The sequence below is a fragment of the Dreissena polymorpha genome, chromosome 12 (assembly GCF_020536995.1).
Source record: "Dreissena polymorpha isolate Duluth1 chromosome 12, UMN_Dpol_1.0, whole genome shotgun sequence".
Lineage (NCBI taxonomy): Eukaryota > Metazoa > Mollusca > Bivalvia > Myida > Dreissenidae > Dreissena > Dreissena polymorpha.
The window spans coordinates 2,459,724-2,485,606 of record NC_068366.1 but is presented as its reverse complement, the minus strand read 5'-3'; the positions used below and the strand labels follow the sequence as shown (position 1 = coordinate 2,485,606).

Sequence of the window (25,883 nt, the reverse complement as noted above, 5' to 3'; positions counted from 1 at the left end):
ATTTTAAGTAGTTATGTTACTTAAAAATGCTTTGATAATAATTTTATGAAATAATAAAAAAATGAAGGCAATATTAGGCACTGTTTGCACACATTTTATTTAATACATTAAATGTCCATAGAATTAATTATGCTCTTTAAAGCCCGTTAGTAAGCCAATGCTTGAGTGTATATTATTTGATGAATAATATATTTGCAAGAAGGGTCTCAGCAATGTGAAAAGGATTTTAAAATATTCAATGCTATATTTTAACCACTTCCTTAAATCATAGTCGGATCAAGGACGCGCTAGGAAAGCGGCGAAGACTAAGACGAAACGCACGTGTAGTATATACGTCACAATTTATCATTACACAAATCATGTGCAATAACAACCTCAGACATGAAATTTACTTGGAAACAGATTTAACAGAAACTGTGAAGAGAAGTATAAAAAAGGTTTATTTGGAAAATATCATCTTAAATTAAACCATCTGTACAATTAAATAAAAAATAGTCAGTCCTTACAAGTGCAGCGATTTATTGATAATTGAAAAGAGTGAGCACGTTCAAATACAATTTATGGAATATTACAAGATTTAACCTCACATTGACTGTGAAATAATCTGCCGTTTATGATACAAATGTATTTCAGCACTGTATAGTTAGAAGTTCCTCCGAAGGTATAGTGCGTTCTTTTCATTCATAAATAACACATGATTACACATAACATAAATTATACGAGTCGTTAACATATAGAGGGAGGATTATAATGCATGTATATATATATATATATATATATATATATATATATATATATATATATATATATATATATATATATATATTGCATATTCTGTACAAAACAGCACAATATATTGTCTCGTGGAATAGGTTACTTAATAACTGGAAAACATATTATATTAAAAATACTTATTTTAACATAATTCAATGGCATATAAAACTCTCGAAGGGCGAGTGAAATAGAATACATCAGTGTTCCGTGAGATGCAAAGCACCGGAGACAAAACACAAACTCGTATACAATAAACTCTTCACTCGTTTTTCAAATGGAATGTATAGCTACATCATGATGTTGTATGAATGATTGATAATAATTACACAGTAAAGCGAAAGCTAATTATTTAACATATAAGGGTGTTGTTTACGGTTTTTGCATTTTGTCCAAGCTTCAGTCAAAATCATTTAAAGATTTATATTAGTGAATTGAGCATCGCCACCAAATTTAAAGAACACAAAAAAAAGAAACGAGCACATTTAGATTATTCACTTTTCGCGTTTGTAATTCTGTATAGTTTTATAAATTTCCAATTATGAAGAAAATGTAAATTTGTAATGTTGTCTACGTGCTTAGTGTTATGTCACTCTCCTTTCGTCTTGAATCTGTGACAACTTGTTTGATAATTGTCACTTTGATAAAATGGTACTCCAGGAAATAGAAATTCGATAGTGATCTTTATAATAGTCATAATCTTTGAATTCACATTGTGTAATATCAATGCCGTCCTGCTGTTTCATCCAGTTACAAGTATCCGACTCAATGACAGGTAAACGACAGTCTAACAATTCAAAACGCACACACGCGTACCGTGATTTTGATTATTCCACCATTGACTTTACATCTTGAGCGGAAACATCGCTGGCTCGATAAACTACCTTTCTGATCGATTCAGGAAGATAGTACAGCAGTGTAACCGCAAGATTTGTCTTAGATATTATAAGCGTGTGTAGACTAGGAAGGTTTGGACAGAGACGGTCAATATCCAGCTCAAGATGTGTAATGTTTTTACCAGTGATGGACATCGATTGTAAGATGCGCCTCTCTGATAATGGTGTTGGAGATAATATACAACACGAACGCATATAGGTGCAGTCTAAATTACTTAAAACGGTACCTCCATGACATGATAAGCTCTTGAGCTTAAGACCCTGTAGGTCAAATTGTAGGTCTGATTGAATCCAGCCTACAAGCGGAAGCCGCAGATACGACAATGATTCTCTCGATTGCGAAATAATTTCCTGTACACGATTTAATGCTAATTCCTGTTGAGAATTGTAATGGAATTGTACATCCATGCTTGTGATGTTTGAGATGTTCATATCTATTAACGTATTTAAAGCATCGATTTCCTTGGTAGGAATTCTTAAATCATCAAGTGCTATATGAGTGAGTGTCAGTTGTAAGCACGGCTGTTTATTCGCCAACCTTTCAATAAAGCCACCCAATAAAATTGTTTGTGCTAAATAATGCGTGGAAAATAGATTCATCTCCTGGTCTGAAATAGAAAGCAGCTTGCTTTCCATGTCGCTTGTTATGACATCCATCATGTGCTTTGACATTCTTTCAGCCGCTGGACCACACATTCCACACGTGAAGATAAATAACTGACCGATGTCCATAATAGACTTACCATCACAATACGCCGACTGTATGGCGCTCATGATGTCTTCAATGCCCATCTGATTAATTGCAATATGCATCGATGCTAGAAACTCCTGAATAGTTTTGTGTACAAACATGTATGGAATATTCTTTTGCGGGCTAAGCGCCAACGATTTTTTCTTTGTGATAACCCCTGTCTGAAGTAAGTATTTAAGTTGTGTTTTCGTCATGTGGTTTGTGATTGTGTTTTTCGCAAAGACTAGTGACGACTCTTTACTAGAGTCTGTTAGTGTTTTAAACGCAAGCGCACTTGCAGAACGAACCAGCGACCCATTAGCCGACATATACTTGTTTTTTCCGGTTCCAAATATGTGTTCTATTTCTTTAACGCAAATTTCTTCAGTGTCAAAATCTTTAATTTGCAGTTTTTGCAATCCTTTGGCTATGTGCATATCAAGCATATTCATGTATATAGCACATAGTGAATCTTCCATTAAACGTCCAACGTAAAACTGATGAACGAGTTGCACACAAATAGCTGGTATTGTCATAAGATTTATCACGTTTTTGTTCTTTAGTTTCTCCAAGAAATCATTACATTTGCTTTGTTGAGCCTTTTGCGAAATACCATCTTTCTCAGCTAAAACATTAATGACATTTCTCGCCAAGGTTTGGTACTTCGCAACGCCGGAAATTTGGAACATACGTGTTAAGCTATCGCTCATTCTGCGATTGGCAAATTTCCATGGTCGTGCGGTTATAATGTTGGTAATGTTTTTTCGCTGTAGGTACAGCGGCATACTCCGGTCTTTACCGCACCTGCAAGCACAGTCCTGTGGCGGAGGAAAGGATAAATCGGGGTGGTACCATTCGTCTGCGGCGTCTGTAAGAACGATGCATTTATGTTCCCAGACACTGTCATCCCAAGCTAGTTTGTTGCTTTTTATGGCATCTTCGATCATCTGACTGACGTTACACATGGATCCGCTGTAATCACGTAAAGACACAAAAAACAGAAATGCATAATCTCGCAAAGTGCCCAGATCACTGAATGGGACTAGTTGTGAAGTCTCCTCATTGGTACTGGCCTTTATCGCGATTTCTTTCTCAGAATTGGTACAATTTTCCGAATGGGCATTACACCAATCAAGAACCAGTTTTGTGGAAAACGTAGTTTTACCACAACCTGGATCACCTTGGATATAAATTGTATTAACAGGATTCCCGTCACGATGCAGCAACTCTTTGTAGCAATTCACTTTTGATTCCATCGTTAAAGACTTGTCCATCTCACTCCCGCCATGTATGTCGCCCTGGCCTCTCTTAAGTGCCTTGATGGACGGGGGAACGTAGATCCGTTCCAAAGGTACATCTATGTCAGGATCCAGCATGGACACCGGCACAACACACATTGCCCGGTACTGTTCGATTAACCACGCCTGAATTTCTGCAAGAAATGGAATCAAATAAACAAACACGCTAATATGTCTAATGAAACATACAAGTAAATTCCTAAGAATGCATTCAAACATTACAACAACAAAACATCACTTTACGCCCAAACACAAAAACCTTTTTTTATAGAAATTATTCTTTTTGACTCGAATCAGGTAAATTAACGCATATACTTGGTTTATTTGCAAGAAGCATTTTGAAATAAATTTAGATATATTTTTAAAATATGTATGACCTTTCTCCATTAGTAAACCCCATCTATATTTTCATGATTGTATGTCACCGGTTGTCTTAATAACTTGTGAAAACTTATTTTGTGTCATAAGCCCCAGTGAACTTGACCTTTGACATGTTGACCTCAGAAACAATCAATAGAATAATGTTACTATGTTATGCCAATTGAAAAAGCTGTCTTATATGTTTTCATTAGCTAAATATCCATCGACTTTTAACATTGACTTTGAGTGATTCAAAAGAAAGATACCTTAAATTAGGATCTTCCGTTATCATTCGTTATCAAATAATTGCCATCGCATAGTGCACAGAACAAAATAAAATAGTAATGACATTTTAATAACAAGAGCACCGCCTTGCGGGTGCAGACCGCTCATCTATTTTCTTTTTAAAGGTGAAGGGACTCTCATTTTCAATCACAAAGGAGGAAGGGCTGGAGTGAAGAGGGGTGTATAGTGTGGGGGCGTGGACATTTATTACATTATCTTCGAAAACAAAAATGCGAAAAAAAAATAGGAGGGGGGGGAGGTGGGAGGGGGTCGGTGGGGGGGATTCTTGAGTGCGATGGTTGGACGGTATTTCAAAGATAAAATAATAAAAATAAATATTTGTGTTTTTAACCGTTAAAAAAAAAATTGGGGGTGTGGGGTTATAGTGTGAGGGTGTGGTGGTCATTTGTGAGATGATTTTAAAAAAATAAAATAAAAATAAGAGGGAGGGGGGAGAATTCGGGGGGGGGGGGGGGGTATTCTTATGTGCGATGGTTGGACGGTATTTCAAACATAAAATAATAAAAATAAATATTTGTTTTTTAAACCGTTTCAAAAAAAAAATGTGGGTGGGGTGGGGTGGGGGAGGGGTATAGTATAGTGTTAAGGTGTGGTGGTCATTTGTGAGATGATCTTAAAAAAAAAAGAAAAAAAAAAGGCGGGGGGGGGGGAGGGGAATTCGGGGGGTTAAAAGGTTAAAGGTGCGGTTTATAGTCTGCTTCAATATACATCTTCAGCCGACTTCACAATCAACCCCCCGATCACTGGGATTTAAGTCGTCCGTTAACATATGGCGCACCAGGCAGCCACGGCACATTGACTTATTTCCCTCACAAGTACCCATTTATACACCTGGGTGGAGAGGAGCAACCGTGGGATTAATTTTTTGCTCAGAAAAATCCAGTGCCTGGGCGGGATTCGAACCAGGGACCTTTCGATCCCTAGCCCAGCATCTTACCACTAGACCACTGTCCCAACACCGGGGGAGGGGAGAGGGGGTGGGGGTATTCTTGGGTGCGATGGTTGGACGGTATTTCAAACATAAAATAATAAAAATAAATATTTGTGTTTTTTAACTGTTTCAAAAAAAAATGGAGGGGGATGGGGGGGTGGGGGGAGATATAGTATAGTGTGAGGATGTGGTGGTCATTTGTGAGATGATCTTAAAAAAAAAAAAAAAAAAAATTAGGGGGGGGGGGTTGGGGGGGGAATAGTATAGTGTGAGGGTGTGGTGGTCATTTGTGAGACGATCTTAAAAAAAAAGGAGGGGGATTCGGGGGAAGGGGAGGGGGGCGTGGGGGGTATTCTTGGGTGCGATGGTTAGACGGTATTTCAAACATAAAATAATCAAAATAAATATTTGTGTTTTTTAACCGTTTAAAAAAAAACAATTTGGGGGGTTGGGGGTTGGGTGGGGGGTATAGTCTAGTGTGAGGTTGTGGTGGTCATTTGTGAGATGATCTTAAAAAAAATTAGGGGAGGGATTCGGGGGGGGGGGGGGGGGGGGGTGATTCGGGGGGGAAGGGGGAGGGCACTGGGAATGGTTTGGGTGGAGTCTATTGTGGTATATCAGGTAAGAGTAGTTTTGTCAAAGTATTAATCAAATCTTATCATAAATAAACAAGTTATGGCATTTTTAGCAAAATTTAATAATTTGACCTTGTGAGTCAAGGTCATTCAAAGGTCAAGGTAAAATTCAACTTGCCAGGTACTGTAACCTCATGATAGCATGTAAGCATTTGAAGTTTGAAAGCAATAGCCTTGATACTTTAGAAGTAAAGTGGATCGAAACACAAAATTTAACCATATATTCAAAGTTACTAAGTAAGAAAAGGGCCATAATTCCGTAAAAAAGACAACCAGAGTTATGCAACTAGTCCTTTTACTGTACCCTTATGATAGTTTGCGAGTGTTCCAAGTATGAAAGCAATATCTATGATAGTTTAGGGGTAAAGTGGACCAAAACACCAAACTTAACAAAATTTTCATTTTTCTAATTATAAAGGGCCCATTATTCCGTCCAAATGCCAGAGTTACATTACTTTTCCTGCACAGTCCCCTTATGATAGTTAATAAGTGTTGCAAGTATAAAAGCAATAGCTTTGATACTTAAGGAATAAAATGGACCAAAACACAAAACTTAACCAAAATTTTCAATTTTCTAAGTATAAAAAGGGCACATAATTCTGTCAAAATGCACGCCAGAGTTATCTAACTTTGCCTTCCCAGTCCCCTCATGATAGTTAGTAAGTGTACCAAGTATGAATGCAATAGCATTGATACTTTCTGAGAAAAGTGGACCTAAACGCAAAACTTAACCGGACACCGACGCCGACGCCAAGGTGATGACAATAGCTCATAATTTTTTTTTCAAAAAATAGAGCTAACAAGGGCTGTTTGTAAAACATGCATGCCCCCATATGGGCTGTCAGTTGTAGTGGCAGCCATTGTGTGAATACGTTTTTTGTCACTGTGACCTTGACCTTTAACCTAATGTTAGTTATCATCCGGCAACCATTGTACTATTTCGAGTCACTGTGACCTTGACCTTTGACCTAGTGACTTGAAAATCAATAGGGTCCATATGCCAGTCATGATCAAGGGGGGAGTGAGAGGGGGGTATAATGTGAGTGTGGTAATTTATAAGATGTTAAAAGAAAAAGTGTTTTTTTGTTTGTTTTTTTGGGGGGGGGGTGGGGGGGGGTGGGAGTGAGAGGGGTATGGGGTGTATAATGTGGGGTTGTGGTAATTTTATTAGATGTTAAAAAAAAATTGGGAGGTGTGGGGGGGGTGGGGGGGGTTAGGGGGGGGGGTAGGGTATAAAATGTGGGTGGTGTGGTAATAATTTATTAGATGTTTTAAAAAAAATTTTTGTTTTTGGGGGGGGGAGGGTAGGAGGTGGGGGGGTAGGGGGGTGAGAGGGGAAGGGATATAATGTGGAATGTGGTTAATTTATTTAACGATGTTTAAAAAAAAACATTTGGGGCGCGGGGGGTGGGGGGGTCGGGGGTGGGGGTTTGAGAGTTTGGTTAATAATGTGGGGTTGGGTAATTTATTAGTGTGTTTAAAAAAATAAAAAATTGGGGGTGAGGGGTGGTTTTTTAACGGATCTCAACCATTTTTTAACACGACCCATTGTTTTTCTATTTGGTAGCAATGACCTTGCCTTCAGTGACCACAAATGCAATCTCTTGCTAGACAATCCTGTAATCTACCTACACGACCGATTTCAACACACATCTCAAACCAAATGAAGTTATGCAGCAAACGATTATTACATATTATTAGCAATACTTGTGACCTTAACCAAACTGGTCCCAAATGCAACCCCACGAAGGGCAGATATGGAGAAGTTTATTTACCAAATTTACAAAAAACACAAAAAGGAGGCATACATGAAACAACTAGGTCATGTGTGTTCAAATCTATGTCACCTGGTAAAGTAATGATATTTGCTACTATTTTGACAATACTCTCAAAATCCCTTGAAGTTCTTTACAGCATAGGAAACAAGATATGTGTTTGTCAGAAACAGAATGCCCCTACTGTGCCGCTTTGATTTTCTTTTTAGCTTTGATCTTGAAGGATGACCTTGACCTTTCACCACTCAAAATGTGCAGCTCCATTAGATACAGTGTTACACATGCATGCCAAATAGCAAGTTGCTACATGTATCTTCAATATTGCAAAAGTTATGGCCAACGTTAAAGTTTTCAGATGAACGCACAAATGGACTGACGGACAGTTCAACTGCAATATGCCACCCTACCAGGGGCATAATAAAACTTATTTAACTTTTGGGTAATAGACTGCCATAATTAATGGTAATCCTGAAATCACACCAGAATAAACATTCCAGATTGGTTTCACTAATAGCAGAGGAGAAAAATAACAAACGCAAAGCCTAACCTACCTAATGTTTTCAGACCGTTGCCCAAAACACAGAATTTTGTTTTGCCAGACTTAAAGCAATTTTTAGAGCCCATTGTCAATGATGCTTGTAATTATTTACATAATACATGTGTTATGAATAAAACAACATTAAGAATCCCACAATTGCTTGCAGCATGTACTAACAAGACTATTGCTAAGCAATATATGTCCCCTACTGGCTCCACCATTGTCAGAAATATATATATATATATTATTTGTTGTCATAGCATCCAGAATTTTTGACGTAGGAACAAAATTAAATGACGTGCATAATGTCCATATTGCCATCTATCCATGTTTCAAGTTTCATGAAACAAGAGGGCCTAAAAGGCCCAAAGTCGCACACCTGAGAGGAAAGGAACTGACCTGTTCTGTAAAGGCCAAGATTTCATTTGAAAAAAATGTTCGTTCCAACTTTCTTGACCAGTGAACACCATGGCAGCCACGTTTTTCGACAGACCAGAACCATTTTTATACACATCAAAGATATCATTTAAACAAATATTCTGACAGAGTTTCATGAAGATTCATGAAGCCATATAAGGAAAAAATGCCCGCCCCCTGGTGGCCATGCTTTTCAAGCAACCGTAACCATTTTCGAACTCATCCAAGATATCATTGGTAAAAATATTGTGACCAAGTTTCATGATGACCGGAAGTAAATGTGGCCTCTAGAGTGTTAATAATGTTTTATTAAAGCAATATATAGCCATATTAGGAAAAATGCCCCGCCCCCTGGCGGCCATGTTTTTAAATCAACCGAAACCATTTTCAAACTCATCCAAGATTTAATTGGGACACATCTTCTGACCAAGTTTCATGAAGATCAGAAAATAAATGTGGTCTCTAAAGTGTTAACAAGGTTTTACTATAGCCATATAAGGAAAAATGCCCCGCCCCCTGGCGGCCATGTTTTTCAACCAACGGCATCATTTTTAAACTCGTCCAAGACAGTATTAGGATGAATCTTCTGACCAAGTTTTATGAAGAGCGGATAATAAATAAGGCCTCTAGAGTGTTAACAAGATGTTACAATAGCCATATATAGCCATATTAGGAAAAATGCAATGTCCCTTGGCAGCCATGTTTTTTCAAGAAAACGTAACCATTTTCAGACTCAGCCAAGATATCATTGAGACCAATCTTCTGACCAAACTTCATGAAGATTTAGACAATAAATGTGGGCTCTAGAGTGTTAACAAGGTTTTACTGAAGCCATATATAGCCATATAAGGAAAAATGTCCTGCCTCCTGGTCACCATGTTTTTAAAGCAACCGAAACCATTTTCAAACTCATCCAAGATATCAATGGGACAAATCTTCTGACCAAGTTTCATGAAGATCGGAAAATAAATGTGGCCTCTATATAAAGTGTTAACAAGATTTTACTATAGCCATATAAGGAAAAATGCCCGCCCCCTGGCGGCCATGTTTTTCAACCAACTGGCATCATTTTTTACTCCTCCAAGATATTATTGGGATGAATCTTCTGACCAAGTTTTATGAAGATCGGACAATAAATGGGGGCTCTAGAGTGTTAACAAGGTTTTACTGAAGCCATATATAGCCATATAAGGAAATATGTCCCGCCTCCTGGTCACCATGTTTTTAAAGCAACCAAAACCATTTTCAAACTCATCCAAGATATCATTGAGACAAATCTTCTGACCAAGTTTCATGAAGATCGGAAAATAAATGTGGCCTCTAAAGTGTTACCAAGATTTTACTATAGCCATATAAGGAAAAATGCCCCGCCCCCTGGCGGCCATGTTTTTCAACCAACCGGCATCATTTTTTACTCCTCCAAGATATTATGGGGATGAATCTTCTGACCAAGTTTCATGAAGATCGGACTATAAATGTGGTATCTAGAGTGTTAACAAGATTTTACTATAGCCATATAAGGAAAAATGCCCCGCCCCCTGGTAGCCATCTTTTTAAAGCAACCGAAACCATTTTTGAACTCATTCAAGATATCATTGGGACACATCTTCTGACCAAGTTTCATGAAGATCGGAAAATAAATTTGGCCTCTAAGAGTGTAAACAAGGTTTTACTATTGCCATATTTGGCCTCTAGACTTTAAACAAGGTTTTACTATTGCCATATTGGGAAAAATGCCCCGCCCCCTGGCGGTCATGTTTTCTACCAACCGAAACCATTTTTGAAATTGTCTAAGATATTATTGGAGTTAATTTTCTGACCAAGTTTCATAAAAATCAGACAATAAATGTGGCCTCTAAGAGTGTTAACAAGATGTTACAATAGCCATATATAGCCATATTAGGAAAAATGCAATGTCCCTTGGCAGCCATGTTTTTTCAAGCAAACGTAACCATTTTCAGACTCAGCCAAGATATCATTGAGACCAATCTTCTGACCAAATTTCATTAAGATTAGACAATAAATGGGGGCTCTAGAGTATTAACAAGGTTTTACTGAAGCCATATATAGCCATATAAGGAAATATGTCCCGCCTCCTGGTCACCATGTTTTTAAAACAACCGAAACCATTTTCGAACTCATCCAAGATATCATTGAGACAAATCTTCTGACCAAGTTTCATGAAGATCGAAAAATAAATGAGGACTCTAAAGTGTTACCAAGATTTTACTATAGCCATATAAGGAAAAATGCCCCGCCCCCTGGCGGCCATGTTTTTCAACCAACCGGAATCGTTTTTTACTCTTCCAAGATATTATGGGGATTAATCTTCTGACCGAGTTTTATGAAGATCAGACAATAAATGTGGTATCTAGAGTGTTAACAAGATTTTACTATAGCCATATATAGCCACAGTGTTTTTTTTCACCTACAGGGGAATGTCGGCGGGGCCCGTCCAAAGGGGAAAAACGCTTCGTTTTTAGGAAAAGGGGAAAATTAAAAATTTACTCTTTTATATGTAATGATATTTATTAAATGAATACACATGTATGCATGAATGTGATATTCACAGCTGAATGTCTTTATCCTTTTCCTTAAATATATATCAATGATATTTTCAACATTAGTTTCAGACCGTTCAGCCTTCATGCACAGTCTTAGTTTTCCTAGCCTTTTGAGTCTAATTGGGATTTTTTAAATCGATAAAATGGAAAATTTGAGCATTTTTTATCAATAAAATGGACCAAATTGGAATGTTTTTATCAACGAATATTGACACAATATAGATACATCAGGCCTTTCCCTAGCCATTTGGGGAAAAACATGCAATTCATGTTAAATTAACTGATTTGGGAAAAACTACTTAATACAACTCATTATAATAATTCAAAATCATATTAATTATAGTTATTCACTTTGTTAGTTGTTTATGAAATAAATTTGATATATACATTGTACTTTAAAATTGATAATACAATATAATTTTTAAACAAGGGCTGTTTGTAAAACACGCATGCCCCCAAATAGACTGTCAGTTGTAGTGGCAGCCATTGTCTGAATACGTTAGAAACCATTTTTACTGCTTCAGGTCACTGTGACCTTGACCTTTGACCTAGTGACCTGAAAATTAAAAGGGGTCATCTGCAAGTTATTATCAATGTACCTATGTTGTTTCATGATCCTAGGCCTAAGCATTGCCGAGTTATCATCCGGAAACAATTCTACTGTTTCGAGTCACTGTAACCCTTGACCTTTAATTTAGTGATCTAACAATCTATAGGGGTCATCTGCGAGTCATGATCAATGTACCTATGAAGTTTCATGATCCTAGGCCTAAGCGTTTTTGAGTTATCATCCACAAACCATTTTACTGTTTCAAGTCACTGTGACCTTGACCTTTGACCTAGTGACCTGAAAATCGATAAGGGTCATCTGCCAGTCATGATCAAAGTACCAATGAAGTTTCATGAACTTAGGCCTAAGCAATTTTGAGTTATCATCCGGAAACCTTTTCGTGGACGGACCGACCGACTGACATGTGCAAAACAATATACCCCTCTTCTTTGAAGGAGGGCATAATAAATAACATTTTTATACTTTTTTTTATCTTTCTGAAACCTTCAATTTGGTGTGTTAAGGTTCTTACTCCCATTTGGGAAAAATATAAACTGTAATCCATTGGGAATGGGTCCCACAGTGGGACTCCCACTAACAGACCCAAATTTGAACGAAAACAAAAAAGACTGTTGTTGGATTCCTTGAAATCTTTCCGGACTTAATTTAAAAAGTAAGACGTCCAAAGGACTCCTTACACAGATTAGTTAGTTTTGAACACTATGAAAGGTCGGATGGAAGGAGCTGACTGATACCTAATACGGGCATCGGGGCTCAACATTAACCGAAAAACCAACTTGCCCTACAGGGCCAGTACTTCCAAAATCTACTTGAACTGAACGTTAAGCAACTTACCCAAACATGAACATCAACTGAAAACATCATATTGTTTAATAAACCAAAATGATATACCACAAAACCTTTTTTATTTTTGAACATTAAAAAAATGATTACAAAAGTCTAAATTAAATGCTCTTTGTTCTTTTTGCACTTTTCCGTGCGGACAACTAGATTATAAAACAAGAGCACCGCCTTGCGGGTGCAGACGGCTCATCTATTTTCTTTTTAAAGGTGAAGGGACTCTCATTTTCAATCACAAATGAGGGAGGGGTGGAGTGAAGAGGGGTGCATTGTGTGGGGGCTGGGACATTTATTACATTATCTTCGAAAAAAAGGAAAAAAAAAATCGGGGGGGGGGGGAGGGGGGGAGAGGGGGGTGGGGGTGGGGGGGGGGGGGGGTATTCTTGGGTGCGATGGTTGGACGGTATTTCAAACATAAAATAATAAAAATAAATATTTGTGTTTTTTTAACCGTTTCAAAAAAAAAATGGGGGTGTGAGGTGGGGGGGGGGGGGGGGTATAGTGTGAGGGTGTGGTGGTTATTTGTGAGATGATCTTACAAAAAAAAAAAAAAAAAAAAAAAAAAATTTAGGGGGGGGGGATTCTGGTGGGGGGAGGGGGGGATGGGGGGGGGGGGATTCTTGGGTGCGATGGTTGGACGGTATTTCAAACATAAAATAATCAAAATAAAAAGGGTTTTTTTAACCGTTTGAAAAAAAAAATTGGGGCGGGGGTGGGGTGGGGGGGGGGGGGGTATAGTGTGAGGTTGTGGTGGTCATTTGTGAGATGATCTTAAAAAAAAAAAAAAAAAAAAAAAAAAAAAAATAGGGGGGGGGGGGGGGAATTCCGGGGGGGGGGGGGGTTCCGGGTGGGGTGGCACAGGCGATGGTTTGGGTGGCGTCTATTGTGGTATATCAGGTAAGAGTAGTTTTGTCAAAGTATCAATCAAATCTAATCATAAATAAAGAATCTAATCATAAATAAAGATGTTATGGCAATTTTAGCAAAATTTAATAATTTGACCTTGATAGTCAAGGTCATTCAAAGGTCAAGGTAAAATTCAACTTGCCAGGTACAGTAACCTCATGTTAGCATGAAAGTATTTGAAGTTTGAAAGCAATAGCCTTGATACTTAAGAAGTAAAGTGGATCGAAACACAAAATTTAACCACGTATTCAAAGTTACTAAGTCAAAAAAGGGCCATAATTCCGTAAAAATGACATCCAGAGTTATGCAACTTGTCCTTTTACTGTACCCTTATGATAGTTTGCGAGTGTTTTAAGTATGAAAGCAATATCTATGATACTTAAGGGGACCAAAACACAAAACTTAACCAAACTTTCAATTTTCTAAGTATAAGGGCCCATAATTCCGTCCAAATGCCAGTTAGAGTTACATAACTTTGCCTGCATCGTCCCCTTACGATAGTTAATAAGTGTTGCAAGTATGAAAGCAATAGCTTTGATACTGTAGGAATAAAGTGGACCTAAACACAAAACATAACCAAATTTTAAATTTTCTAAGTATAAAAAGGACACATAATTCTGTCAAAATGCCAGTCAGAGTTACATTACTTTGCCTGCACAGTCCCCTTATGATAGTTAGTAAGTGTTGCAAGTATGAAAGCAATAGCTTTGATACTTAAGGAATAAAATGGACCTAAACACAAAACTTAACCAAAATTTTCAATTTTCTAAGTATAAAAAGGGCACATAATTCTGTCAAAATGCACGCCAGAGTTATCTAACTTTGCCTGCCCAGTCCCCTCATGATAGTAAGTAAGTGTACCAAGTTTGAATGCAATAGCATTGATACTTTCTGAAAAAAGTGGACCTAAACGCAAAACTTAACCAAAATTTTCAATTTTCTAAGTATAAAAAGGGCACATAATTCAGTCAAAATGCACGACAGAGTTATCTAACTTTGCCTGCCCAGTCCCCTCATGATAGTAAGTAAGTGTACCAAGTTTGAATGCAATAGCATTGATACTTTCTGAGAAAAGTGGACCTAAACGCAAAACTTAACCGGACGCCGACGCCGACGCAGACGCCGACGCCGACGCCGACGCCAAGGTGATGACAATAGCTCATAATTTTTTTTCAAAAAATAGATGAGCTAATAACTTTCCCAGACCCTATTTTTACTTGCTAGGGGCAATAGGACAACCATTAATGTTGAGCTATGTATATTTATCACAAGACAGTTATTTAAAAAAAAATATTATTTTTTTTTACTTTTGGAGGGGATTTGTTCTACAAAATGGGGAAAAATATATCCCTTTTTTAGGGGAATGGGGCAGAATATCGGCCCCGAAATTGCCATAAAAAACACTGGGCCATATAAGGAAAAATGCCCACTCCCTGGTGGTCATGTTTTTAAAGCAATCGAAACCATTTACAAACTCATCCAAGATATCATTGGGACAAATCTTCTGACCAAGTTTCATGAAGATCGGAAAATAAATTCGGCCTCTAGAGTGTAAACAAGGTTTTACTATTGCCATATTTGAAAAAATGCCCACACCCCTGGCGGACATGTTTTCAACCAACCGAAACCATTTTTGAACTCGTCTAAGATAATATTAGAGTAAATTTTCTGACCAAGTTTCATAAAGATCATACAATACATGTGGCCTCTAGAGTGTTAATAAGATTTTACTATAGCCATATATTGCCATTTTAGGAAAAATGCCCCGCCTCTTGGCAGCCATGTTTTTCAAGCAAACGTAACCATTTTCGAACTTATCCAAGATATCATTGAGACCAATTTTCTGACCAAATTTAATGAAGATTAGACAATAAATGTGGCCTCTAGATTGTAAACAAGGCAAATGTTGAAGCCGCACAACGGACGACGCACGACACAAAACGGACAAAAGGCGATCACAAAATGTCACCATGAGCCCATCGTGCTCAGGTGAGCTAAAACTATTAAGAACTTTTTAAGTTTTCACAGGATCCAGAAAAGTGTGACAGACTCACTCACTGAGGGACACACACAGCGCAAACCATAAGTCCCCTCCGGTTAAACTGGTAGGGGACAATAACCTACACAATACAGTACTTTTGTTTGTGATTTTAAAGGGGCCTTTTCACAGATTTTGGCATTTTTTTTAACTTATTCATTAAATGCTTTATATTGATAAATGTAAACATTGGATCGTAAAAGCTCCAGTAAAAAATCAAGAAAAAAAATAAAAAAAGGAAAAGAACATTGCCCGGAGCAGGTTTCGAACCAGTGACCCCTGGAGTCCTGCCAGAGTCCTGAAGTAAAAACGCTTTAGCCTACTGAGCTATTCCGCCAAGTACACATTCTTGATGTATTCTATACATTATATAAGCAATCTTCGTAGTTTCACAAAATTTAACGACAAAAACAAAACTCTCCAAATTATTCAATCGTTTCGCGTTGCAACGCTTTATAATTTTTAGGTTTTAAAATCGTCAAAAGATGCATATAATGGCTATATTAGAGCATGGTTAATGTTCAGTATTACTGTTTCCTCACAAATATCATAACTAAAACGAAAACTTACGAATCTGAAACAACTTTTTTCAATTTTGTCAATTTACCAAAGCGTGAAAAGATCCCTTTAATTTCCAATGAAATTAGTGGCAATATACTAATTATCGAAATCGCAGCTTATTACCAAGTATACATAATGATTTTTGAAGCGCGTCATGCGTAAGTAATTTCCATCGTACAATGACATATAACTGTGTAAGTTGTCTCATAAGAAGCTAAGCTGGATTAATATGCTGGTTTTAGGGTATGTATGGACATTGTAATCATACTAGTGTACTACAAAGTTGTTTATTTACTTGTATCCATTCCATATGTATACTTGTATCGACTGTACCTCAGATTATTTTTTTTTAACATCAATATGCATATGAATATTATTATTGATCAAGGGCATTCCATTTATTGGAAGCACAATGGTTCTTAAAGTAAATGTTTATGTTAAAAAAGTTGTTTGAAATTGTATAATTGCATGCTTAAAATTTAGTTATACTTTCACAGGACTTTTTGTAGGAAGTTTCAGTGCTCTGCTTCCATGTATCTATATAGTCTTTAATTTCATCAATACACAATGCTGTGTTATCTCTGAGCTCATTCAGTGATGTGTCGACAACATCTTTCAAGCGCTTCTTCAAAGTTGCGTCAACAGCCTCCAGTAAACAAATCATCTCGGCTGTAGTCAATAGTAAGGTATCTTTTTTCAACTGTAAAAGAAAATTGTAATGCCTATATATATTCATTCTCAAGACAACTAAGAATAACAAGGTTCTTGTTGATTTTAACTCTTTACCACTTAGATACGTATTTTGACGCATTAATGGTCCCTTAGAATGTTATATTTAATTCAATACCTTTCTTACTAGATTCAAGTTTAAAAGGCTTTATTTCCAACTCTTAGATACTGATGAACAGCTGACAGAACAACACGTGAACAGACTGCGAGTAACTTGCAGGCTGTTCTGGTTTTATGCTGGTTACAAGCCATTTTCACTTTGCTTCTTATGGGGGATAGGGTCAAATGAGCTTTGTTGGTACAAATTTTACTTTGCAATTTATAATATTAAGCGAAATAACTTCATAGTTGTACCCGAAATAACACTGGCATTGCAAATAATATTAAAGAACTTAACATTGTGACGTAGTTACTTTATCTTTAATATCACATAAGTAATGTCCTTTTTGTACTTTGGTAATTCAGTGTTTTTTCACCATTTTGGGAATGGGGCCGAGTCCCTTTGGATTGGGAAAATACGCGGCGTTTTGACTACAATTAAAAAACTAGTGTTGTTGTTGTTTTGCTAAAAAAAACTTTAAAATTTAGAATATAAGTGTTTTCAGAATGATATTTAATTTATTTACTAAGGTTGAACTTATATGGATGGGAAATGAACAAAATATTGAGATCTAGAAAGATTTTTTTTTAAACCTTTCATTGGGAATGTTTAAGTCCCTTTTGGGAAAAATACATACTTTTTTCCATTGGGAATGGGGCCGATTACCGGACCCGATTTTTAATAAAAAAAACACTGATTTCATATATATTATATTTCATATCCATCAGTATGCAATGTAAATGTTATGTTTTGTAAACCTTCGTATGATAATGATTTAAGTCTGATTTTGATTCGTCTAGATATTGTCAAGAAAAACGTTATAGCCAAGTTTCATTAAGATTGAGTTATTAATATGGCCTCTAGAGCAGTATCAAGGTTCCTGTAAGATTTGACCAGGAGGCCTAGTTTGTGGATGTACATGTACTTGACCCACATTTGAACTCTGCCTAGACAATGTCTAAATTTTTTTTACATAAATCCATCTATTTTTATGCCCCTAGTAGGTTGGCATATAGCAGTTGAACTGTCCGTCAGTCAGTCAGTCAGTCTGTCCGTCCGTCCGAAAACTTTAATGGCCATAACCTTTTCAATATTGAACATAACAACTTGATATACAATGTATGGCATGCATGTGCATCTCATGGAGCTGCACATTTTGAGTGGTGAAAGGTGAAGGCCAAGGTCATCCTTCAAGGTCAAATGTCAAATATATGGTGTCTGTCGGTCCGTCCAAAAACTTTAACATTGACCATAACTTTTTTAACATTGAAGTGAGCAACTTGATATTTGACATGCATGTGTATCTCATGGATCTGCACATTTTGAAAGGTGAAGGTCAAGGTGAACCTTCGAGGTCAAAGGTCAAGTATATGTCATCTGTCTGTCCGTCTGAAAACTTTAACATTCGCCATAACTTTTTTATGCTCCCGAGGGTGGCATATAGTCTATGAACTGTCTGTCATTCTGTCCGTCTGTCTGTTCGTCAGTCAGCCTGTCCGTCAGTCAGTCTGGGTGGCATATGGTCTATGAACTGTCTGTCATTCCGTCCGTCTGTCTGTTCGTCAGTCAGCCTGTCCGTCAGTCAGTCTGTCCGTCCGAAAACTAACATTGCTCATAACTTTTGCAATATTGAAGATAGCAACTTGATATTTGGCATACATGCGTATCTCATGGAGTTGCACATTTTGAGTGGTGAAAGGTCAAGGTCAGGTCAAAGATATGGCTCTAAAGCGGCGCAGTTGGGGGCATTGTGGTACTGACAAACACATCTCTTGTTAGTCATATTTTTGGCCTCTAGAGTGGTAACAAACGTTTTTGAAAGATTTACCTGGTGACCTACTTTTTGGACTAATTCGATTTTGAAGAAAAAAACATCCTCTGTCCAAGTTTCATCAATCGATGTGAAGGTACTTAAAGATGCAAATGAAGTTGGGATTTTGTTGCTCAGTTATTTTTGAAAATATGTTGATTGTCTTCTTCAGTTAAATGTGTTAACAACTTAAAGACCTAGACATCCTGTCAATTAAAGTCCTTATCCAATAGCGACCGGAGCATATGCATTTTTGCATTTAACAATCGGCATAAATTGTGTATGCCACTGGTGTTTTATCAGACAAGACGTTACATCGTCAAATCCAAGAAGATTTAAAGCGAAACACTGAATTCCCTTTTTTTACATCAGGCAATTTTAAGACCGCACTAATATGTCTGCAATTGTTTGACTTTAAATGCATTTCATCAAGAATGCCATCATGTCAAACGTTATTTGGTTTGTGCAAGGTGTTATGATTTAGTACAAACCATTTACCATCCGATTTAAGGCATGTTTTACTAGACTTAATATTGAGAAACACTTTGCAAAACAGACACTGGGAAATACTTTGGATTTCTTTAAGTAACATACATGCCTCAAACTGGCTATTTTGAAACATATCAAAAGTCTTCTACCCTACGTGTTCAAATTACATCCATCACATTTTAAGACAAGAGGGCCAAGATGGCCCTCGTTCACTCACCTGAGAGGAGCCGGTTCATTCAATCTTTACCAAATGTCAAACCTGACCTAAATAGTGTCCAGAAAAAATATCCTGGTCAAGTTTCATCTTTATTTCATCTGCGAGTCATGATCAATGTTCCTATGAAATTTCATGATCCTAGTTAGGCGTAAGCATTCTTGAGTTATCATCCAGAAACCATTTTTCTAAGTAGAGTCACCGTGAACTTGACAGCCATTGTGTGAATACGTTTTTTGGCACTGTGACTTTGACCTTTGACCAATGACCTGATAACCAATAGGGGTCACCTGCGAGTCATGATCAATATACCTATGAAGTTTCCTGAACCTAGGCATAAGCGTTCTTGAGTTATCATCAGGAAACCATTTTACTATTTCAGGTCACCGTTACCTTGACCTTTGACCTAGTGACCTGAAAATCAATAGGGGTCATCTGCAAGTCAAGATCAATGTATCTATGAAGTTTCATGATCCTAGGCATAAGCGTTCTTGAGTAATCATCTGGAAACCATTTTACTATTTCGGGTCATCGTGACCTTGACCTTTGACCTAGTGACCTGAAAATCAATAGGGGTCATCTGCGAGTCATGATAAATGTACCTATGAAGTTTCATGATCCTAGGCATAAGTGTTTTCGAGTTATCATCTGGAAACCATTTTACTATTTCGTGTCACTGTGACATTGACCTTTGACCTAGTGACCTGAAAATCTATAGGGGTCATCTGCCAGTCATGATCAATGTACCTATGAAGTTTCATGATCCTAGGCCTAAGCATTCTTGAGTTATCATCCGGAAACCATTTTACTATTTTGGGTCATCGTGACCTTGACCTTTGACCTAGTGACATAAAAATCAATAGGGGTCATATGCGAGTCATGTTCAACGTATCTATGAAGTTTCATGATCCTAGGCATAAGCGTTCTCCAGTTATCATCTGAAAACCATTTTACTATTTCTGATCATCGTGACATTGACCTTTGACCTAGTGACCTGAAAATCTATAGGGGTCATCTGCCAGTCAGGATCAATGTACCTATGAAGTTTCATGATCCTAGGCCTAAGCATTATTTAATTATCATCCGGAAACCATTTTACTATTTTGGGTCATCTTGACCTTTGACCTAGTGACCCGAAAATCAATAGGGGTTATCTGCGAGTCATGATCAATGTATCTATGAAGTTTCATGATCCTAGGCATAAGCATTCTTGAGTTATCATCCGTAAACCATTTTACTATTTCGAGTCATCGTGACCTTGACCTTCGACCTAGTGTCCTGAAAATCAATAGGGGTCATCTGCGAGTCATGACCAATGTACCTATGAAGCATAAGCACTCTTGAGTTATCATCCGGAAACCATCTGGTGGACGGACGGACCGACATGAGCAAAACAATATACCCCCTCTTCTTCGAAAGGGGGGGGGGGCGGCATAATGAGAAAACTGCCCCCCTCCCAGCAGCCATGTTATTCAACTGACCAGAACCATTTTTGAACTCAACTCTCGTATCAAGGAAACAAATGTTCTGAGCAAATTTCATGAAAATTGGGCCAAAAATGTGACTTCTACTGTGTTCACATGTTTTCACTATATACATACATGTATAAAGAAAAATGCCCCGCCCACTGGGGGCCATGTTTTTTCACTGATCCCGACCATTTTCAAACAGGTCCGAGATATCAATAAAACCAATGTTTTGACCAAATTTCATGATGATTGGGCAAAAATTGTGACATCTAGAGTGTTTACAAGGTTTCTCTATAGTCAAATAGGGAAAACTGCCACTATATACATATACAAAAAAATGCCCCGGCCACTGGCGGCCATGTTTTTTTACCGATCTCGACCGTTTTCAAACTCGTCCGAGACATCAATTGAACCAATGTTTGGACCAACTTTCATGATGATTGGGCAAAAAATTGTGAATTCTAGAGTTTTTACAAGGTTTCACTATAGCCAAATAAGGAAAACTGCCCCGCCCACTGGCGGCCATGTTTTTCAACGGATTGTAACCACTTTTAAACTCAACCAAGATATCATTAAGACAAACATTTTGACAAAGTAAGATGAAGTTTGGGCATGAAACGTGACTTCTACAGTGTTTACAAGGTTTTTCTTTTTTTGACCTAGTGACCTAGTTTTTTGACCAGACACAACCCAGTTTCGAACTTGGCCGAGATTTCATTGGGACAAAGCTTCTGACCAAGTTTCATGAAGATGGGACAAGAAATGTGGCCTCTAGAGTGTTTACAAGCAAATCTTTACGGTCGGACGAACGGACGGACATACGACGGACAAAGATTGGCCACAAAAGGTCACCTGAAAAATCAGGTGAGCTAAAAAGGCACCATTCAATATACGTAAAGATGTTTAGATGTCAGTTTACAGAATTTGAAAATAATTTTTTGTGGCCTATGTCTAATAATAAGACACCTTTAAGACGTACAGGCTTTTTTTATTAATGCCCTAATCCAATAGCCGCTAATCAACCGGAGCATATGCTTGTTTTTTTCAACTCACAATTGATTCAAGCCGAGAAATCAAGGAAATAAATAACATATTGTGAGCAAGTTTGATGTTCATATATAAAATATATGTAAATGATTATGCCCCCCCCTCAAGCTCGCTTTTCAAACCCGCCCTAACTATTCTGACAGTTTCACAAAATTGATTACTGAATGTGGCTACTAGCCTTTAAAGTTTAAATGAACAAAAGACCCTGTACGAATGACAAACAAAAAAGAAAACAAAAAGGCTTCCCATGAGCGAGATGGGCCTCACAAATCTGAACAATACGGGATGGTGCTTTATTGTAATCTGTTTCATATGAGTTGTAAAATGTTGATAAATTCCTAAACCATTATGTATTCTATTAGTTTTCTTATACACTATCAGGGCTCGCGCTGTCGTTCGCCACTTGAGCCATTTGCGAAATATTGAGAATTTGGCTCAAGAAAAATCCGATTTGCGAAAATGCTAAAATCTCGTAAAATTTCATTGAAAACCGCCGCCATTTTAACCCGAAACTGGTTTTCTTTATTTTTCTCTTTGTTTCAATGAATGTATTCGCAATTTGAACAGTGAACGAAAACCGGTCTGCACCTGTATCGAGACATCGCTTGACCTTATTGTTATTGAAGTGCACATGATAGCTGGCCAATCAAAACTGAGTTCGCTTACACATGAAATGACGTTGTTGAATGAAAAGTAAAAATGGGTGGAGCTTTGAATACACAGTTAAATTGTCGTCTGCAAACAAAATAGCGGCCGGTCGCAAATGTCGTATTATAAGATTAAAAATGAAAATAATCGTGACCATAAATTAATTATTTCCAAGCTGACTATCGATCTACATTAAAGAGTTATAATTAAATAATTAGTTCTATATCGTTGATGTTACAACTTTCTGCCGATGAAAAGGTGATTATTAATTAATTTGATCGTTTTACTCACACACTATGCTATCTAACAGCGGCGTATTTTAATCAAAGGAAAACGTGAAAAACACGCGCGGTTTAATTGCAATTAAAGTTTAATTAAAGTTACGAATTTGTAACACATAGGAACAGTAATCATATCGTGTACAAAATTTGGAACATCTCAGGAAAATCTTAATTGAAGGAAAAGACTGCAAAGATGTTGACTTTAAAGTGATCTACAAACTGTGGGCTTGTAAACAACAGCGCAGAATAATAATGAAATAATAATGATACAGGTCATGACTTTGTTCTCTGTGTATAGCAGGATTTGTTTGCAATGTATTTTGTGAATGAAATGTATGCTTGTATTTTACATGCCATTCATCATGTTGTTAAAAATGTGCTGTATGAAAATATCTCTATAACTATGAAAATTGTGATGTGATGTATATTATGATTTGTGACATGTGCTTGTATATATTGTTATTTTAAACAAACGAAAACTGGTTGGAAATATGCCCAAAACGCACCACAGATAATCTAGGATCCAAATTTTTTTTCGGGGGGGGGGGGGGGGGGGGGGGCATGCCCCCGGAACCCCCTAGATCTGGGTGGCTCAAAGATATTTTGGGTCAGCGCTAGCCCTGACTATGCAAGGAAACTTGCAAATGAATACAACATAACATTATCATTCTAAATGTACCTCTTCTAATTTCTTAACAGCTTTTTGGGCATCGCTATCTCCAATTAGATAGCATGAATCATTCAGCAGGTCGGACAATGTTGTGAAGTAGTCTAGGAGCTCCACGTCTGTTACCTTCATTACGGTAGAGTGACGCACAGCTTTCCCAATTTCACGAGCCTAGAAGACAAACACATAACCAACATTTGTTACGTGATATGTAAAAGTTGCAGTTACCCTATTGAAAAAACAATGCAAAACAAGAGGGCCATGGTGGCCCTGGGTCGCTCACCTGAGTAGAAGTCATGTAAAGAAAGGGTTGTTATCTTTGTTTTGTGAAGAAAAAGGGTTTGTTGTTATGGCTGATATATAAATATATGCGTTATAAGGAGTTTTTGTGTGTGTTTATGCTTTTTACAATAGACATTTGCTCTCCATTGCAACAAATGTTTATTTTGGATAAAAATGATTTGAGAACAGTAATTAAATAATGAGCACAATCAGCAAAAGAAAATGGAAGTTCATTTTTTCACAATTTGAAGTGAAGCTTTGAGATAATTATATAAGCATCTCAGCATCTAAGGGTGTTATACGGGATGACTTTTTTTGCAAGAACAGCTTTAGATACAGAAAACAACTGTAGTTTTTCAAAAAATTGAGTGTTCATATAATAATTTTTTTCATAATTCAATTCAATATGTTGTTATCATATATCAAAGTATATTATAAGGAAGTAAATGAGTATGAGAATACAGGCCTCTTTCTGTCTATTTGGGGAAAAAAGTACCTAGCAAAATTGGGATTTTTCGAGACGCGAAATCTTTCAAATTGGGAAAAATTTTCATCGGCAAAAGCATTATTTGGGAAATATTTTTCTTATTTTTTCATATTAAATCTGTTTTCATACATAGGTATTGCTCTAAATTGCTAAGACAAGTATTACAAGAGCTTGTCACAGTAGTGCCAAATCCCCGCCGAAATGTGTTTGCTTGTATGACAACATTTATTATAGAGAGTAAAATAATATTTGTAAAAACAAATAAAGGGAGATACTTCATTATTATGCTCCGGACAAAAAATTACTTTGAAATTAAATAAAGGGATATGATTCAAACACTAAGGTAGATAGAGTTATGGTGCTTAGTCACTGCACTTCTCCTACTTGTCATCTGTTTAAGTTTCAAGTTTCAAGTAAATCCCTTCAGTAGATATAGAGTTATGCTCCGGACAAAAATTTACTTTAAAATTATATAAAAGGGGAGATAATTCAAAAACTAAGGTAGATAGAGTTATGGTTCTTGGTCAATGCACTTCTCCTAGTTGCCGTATGTTTTTATTTCAAGTTTCAAGTAAATCCCTTCAGTAGATTTAGAGTTATGCTAAGGACAAAAAATTACTTTAAAATTATATAAAAAGGGAGTTAATTCAAAAACGTAGGTAGATAGAGTTGTGGTTTTTGGTCACTGCACTTCTCCTAGTTGCCACCTGTTTATATTTCAAGCTTCAAGTAAATCCCTTTAGTATATTTAGAGTTATGCTCTGGACAAAAATTTACTTTAAAGTTATATAAAAGGGGAGATAATTCAAAAACTAAGGTAGATAGAGTTATGGTTCTTAGTCACTGCACTTTTCCTAGTTGCCATCTGTTTATATTCTAAGTTTAAAGTAAATCCATTGAATAAATTTTGAGTTATGCTCCGGACAGAGTTTCATCTGGACGTACAGACGGACAGACGACAGGACCAATTACTATATCCCCTCCGAAATTTTTTTCGGCTGGGATAAAAATGTTTTTTCCATGCAACAGTCATTGTCTACTGCTAGTGTAAGTATGTGTATGATAAAAAAAACAGACTTTGTTAATGTTATGCTTGAAGTTCAAATAAAATACATACCTTGATATGTCATTTAAGTGTTTTTATGAATATTCACATTCGAAGGACCTGCGTTCAACATATTATTATTCTTAATTAAACAGTGTTCTCCGGAAGCACCGGCGGCCGGCGATTTCGCCGGTTACTAACAATCTAGGCGCCGGCTACTTTTCTCAAAAATATACATTCGAAACGCCACAAAAACGCCTGTGTTTATACAAATTTTGACGCCATACTTTCGCTTTTGTGTTTAAACAAACTAGCTCGAAGTTAATATTCTAATGCGCATTATTTTCGCGCAGAGACAAGCACGGATAAACGATCGATAAGTCGTATCTTTACGTAACAGTTTTTCACCGCTTTATTGTACGCTCGTTTATGGCGGAGATTTACGAACACAGAGGTATTTTTAGCTAACTACGGTAAG

The 25,883-nt window shown here is 37.1% G+C and overlaps 1 protein-coding gene across 6 annotated transcripts in view; it reads right to left on the bottom strand.

Annotated features, from left to right (window-relative positions):
- Nucleotides 1-78: 78 nt before the first annotated feature.
- The window catches only part of LOC127854041 (uncharacterized), a 90,013-nt gene continuing 64,208 nt past the window's right edge, over nucleotides 79-25,883 (bottom strand). For 3 of the 6 annotated variants that reach the window (XM_052388971.1, XM_052388972.1, XM_052388973.1), the window contains 3 exons: nucleotides 23,604-23,762; nucleotides 16,627-16,837; nucleotides 79-3,829 (listed from right to left, as the gene is read on the bottom strand). In XM_052388971.1, coding sequence (XP_052244931.1) covers nucleotides 1,599-3,829; nucleotides 16,627-16,837; nucleotides 23,604-23,762 — 2,601 coding nt within the window. In that variant the 3' untranslated portion in view covers nucleotides 79-1,598. Of the gene's footprint in view, nucleotides 3,830-16,405; nucleotides 16,838-23,603; nucleotides 23,763-25,883 lie in introns of those variants that run through there. The other 3 variants (XM_052388974.1, XM_052388976.1, XM_052388975.1) reach the window with 3 other exon arrangements.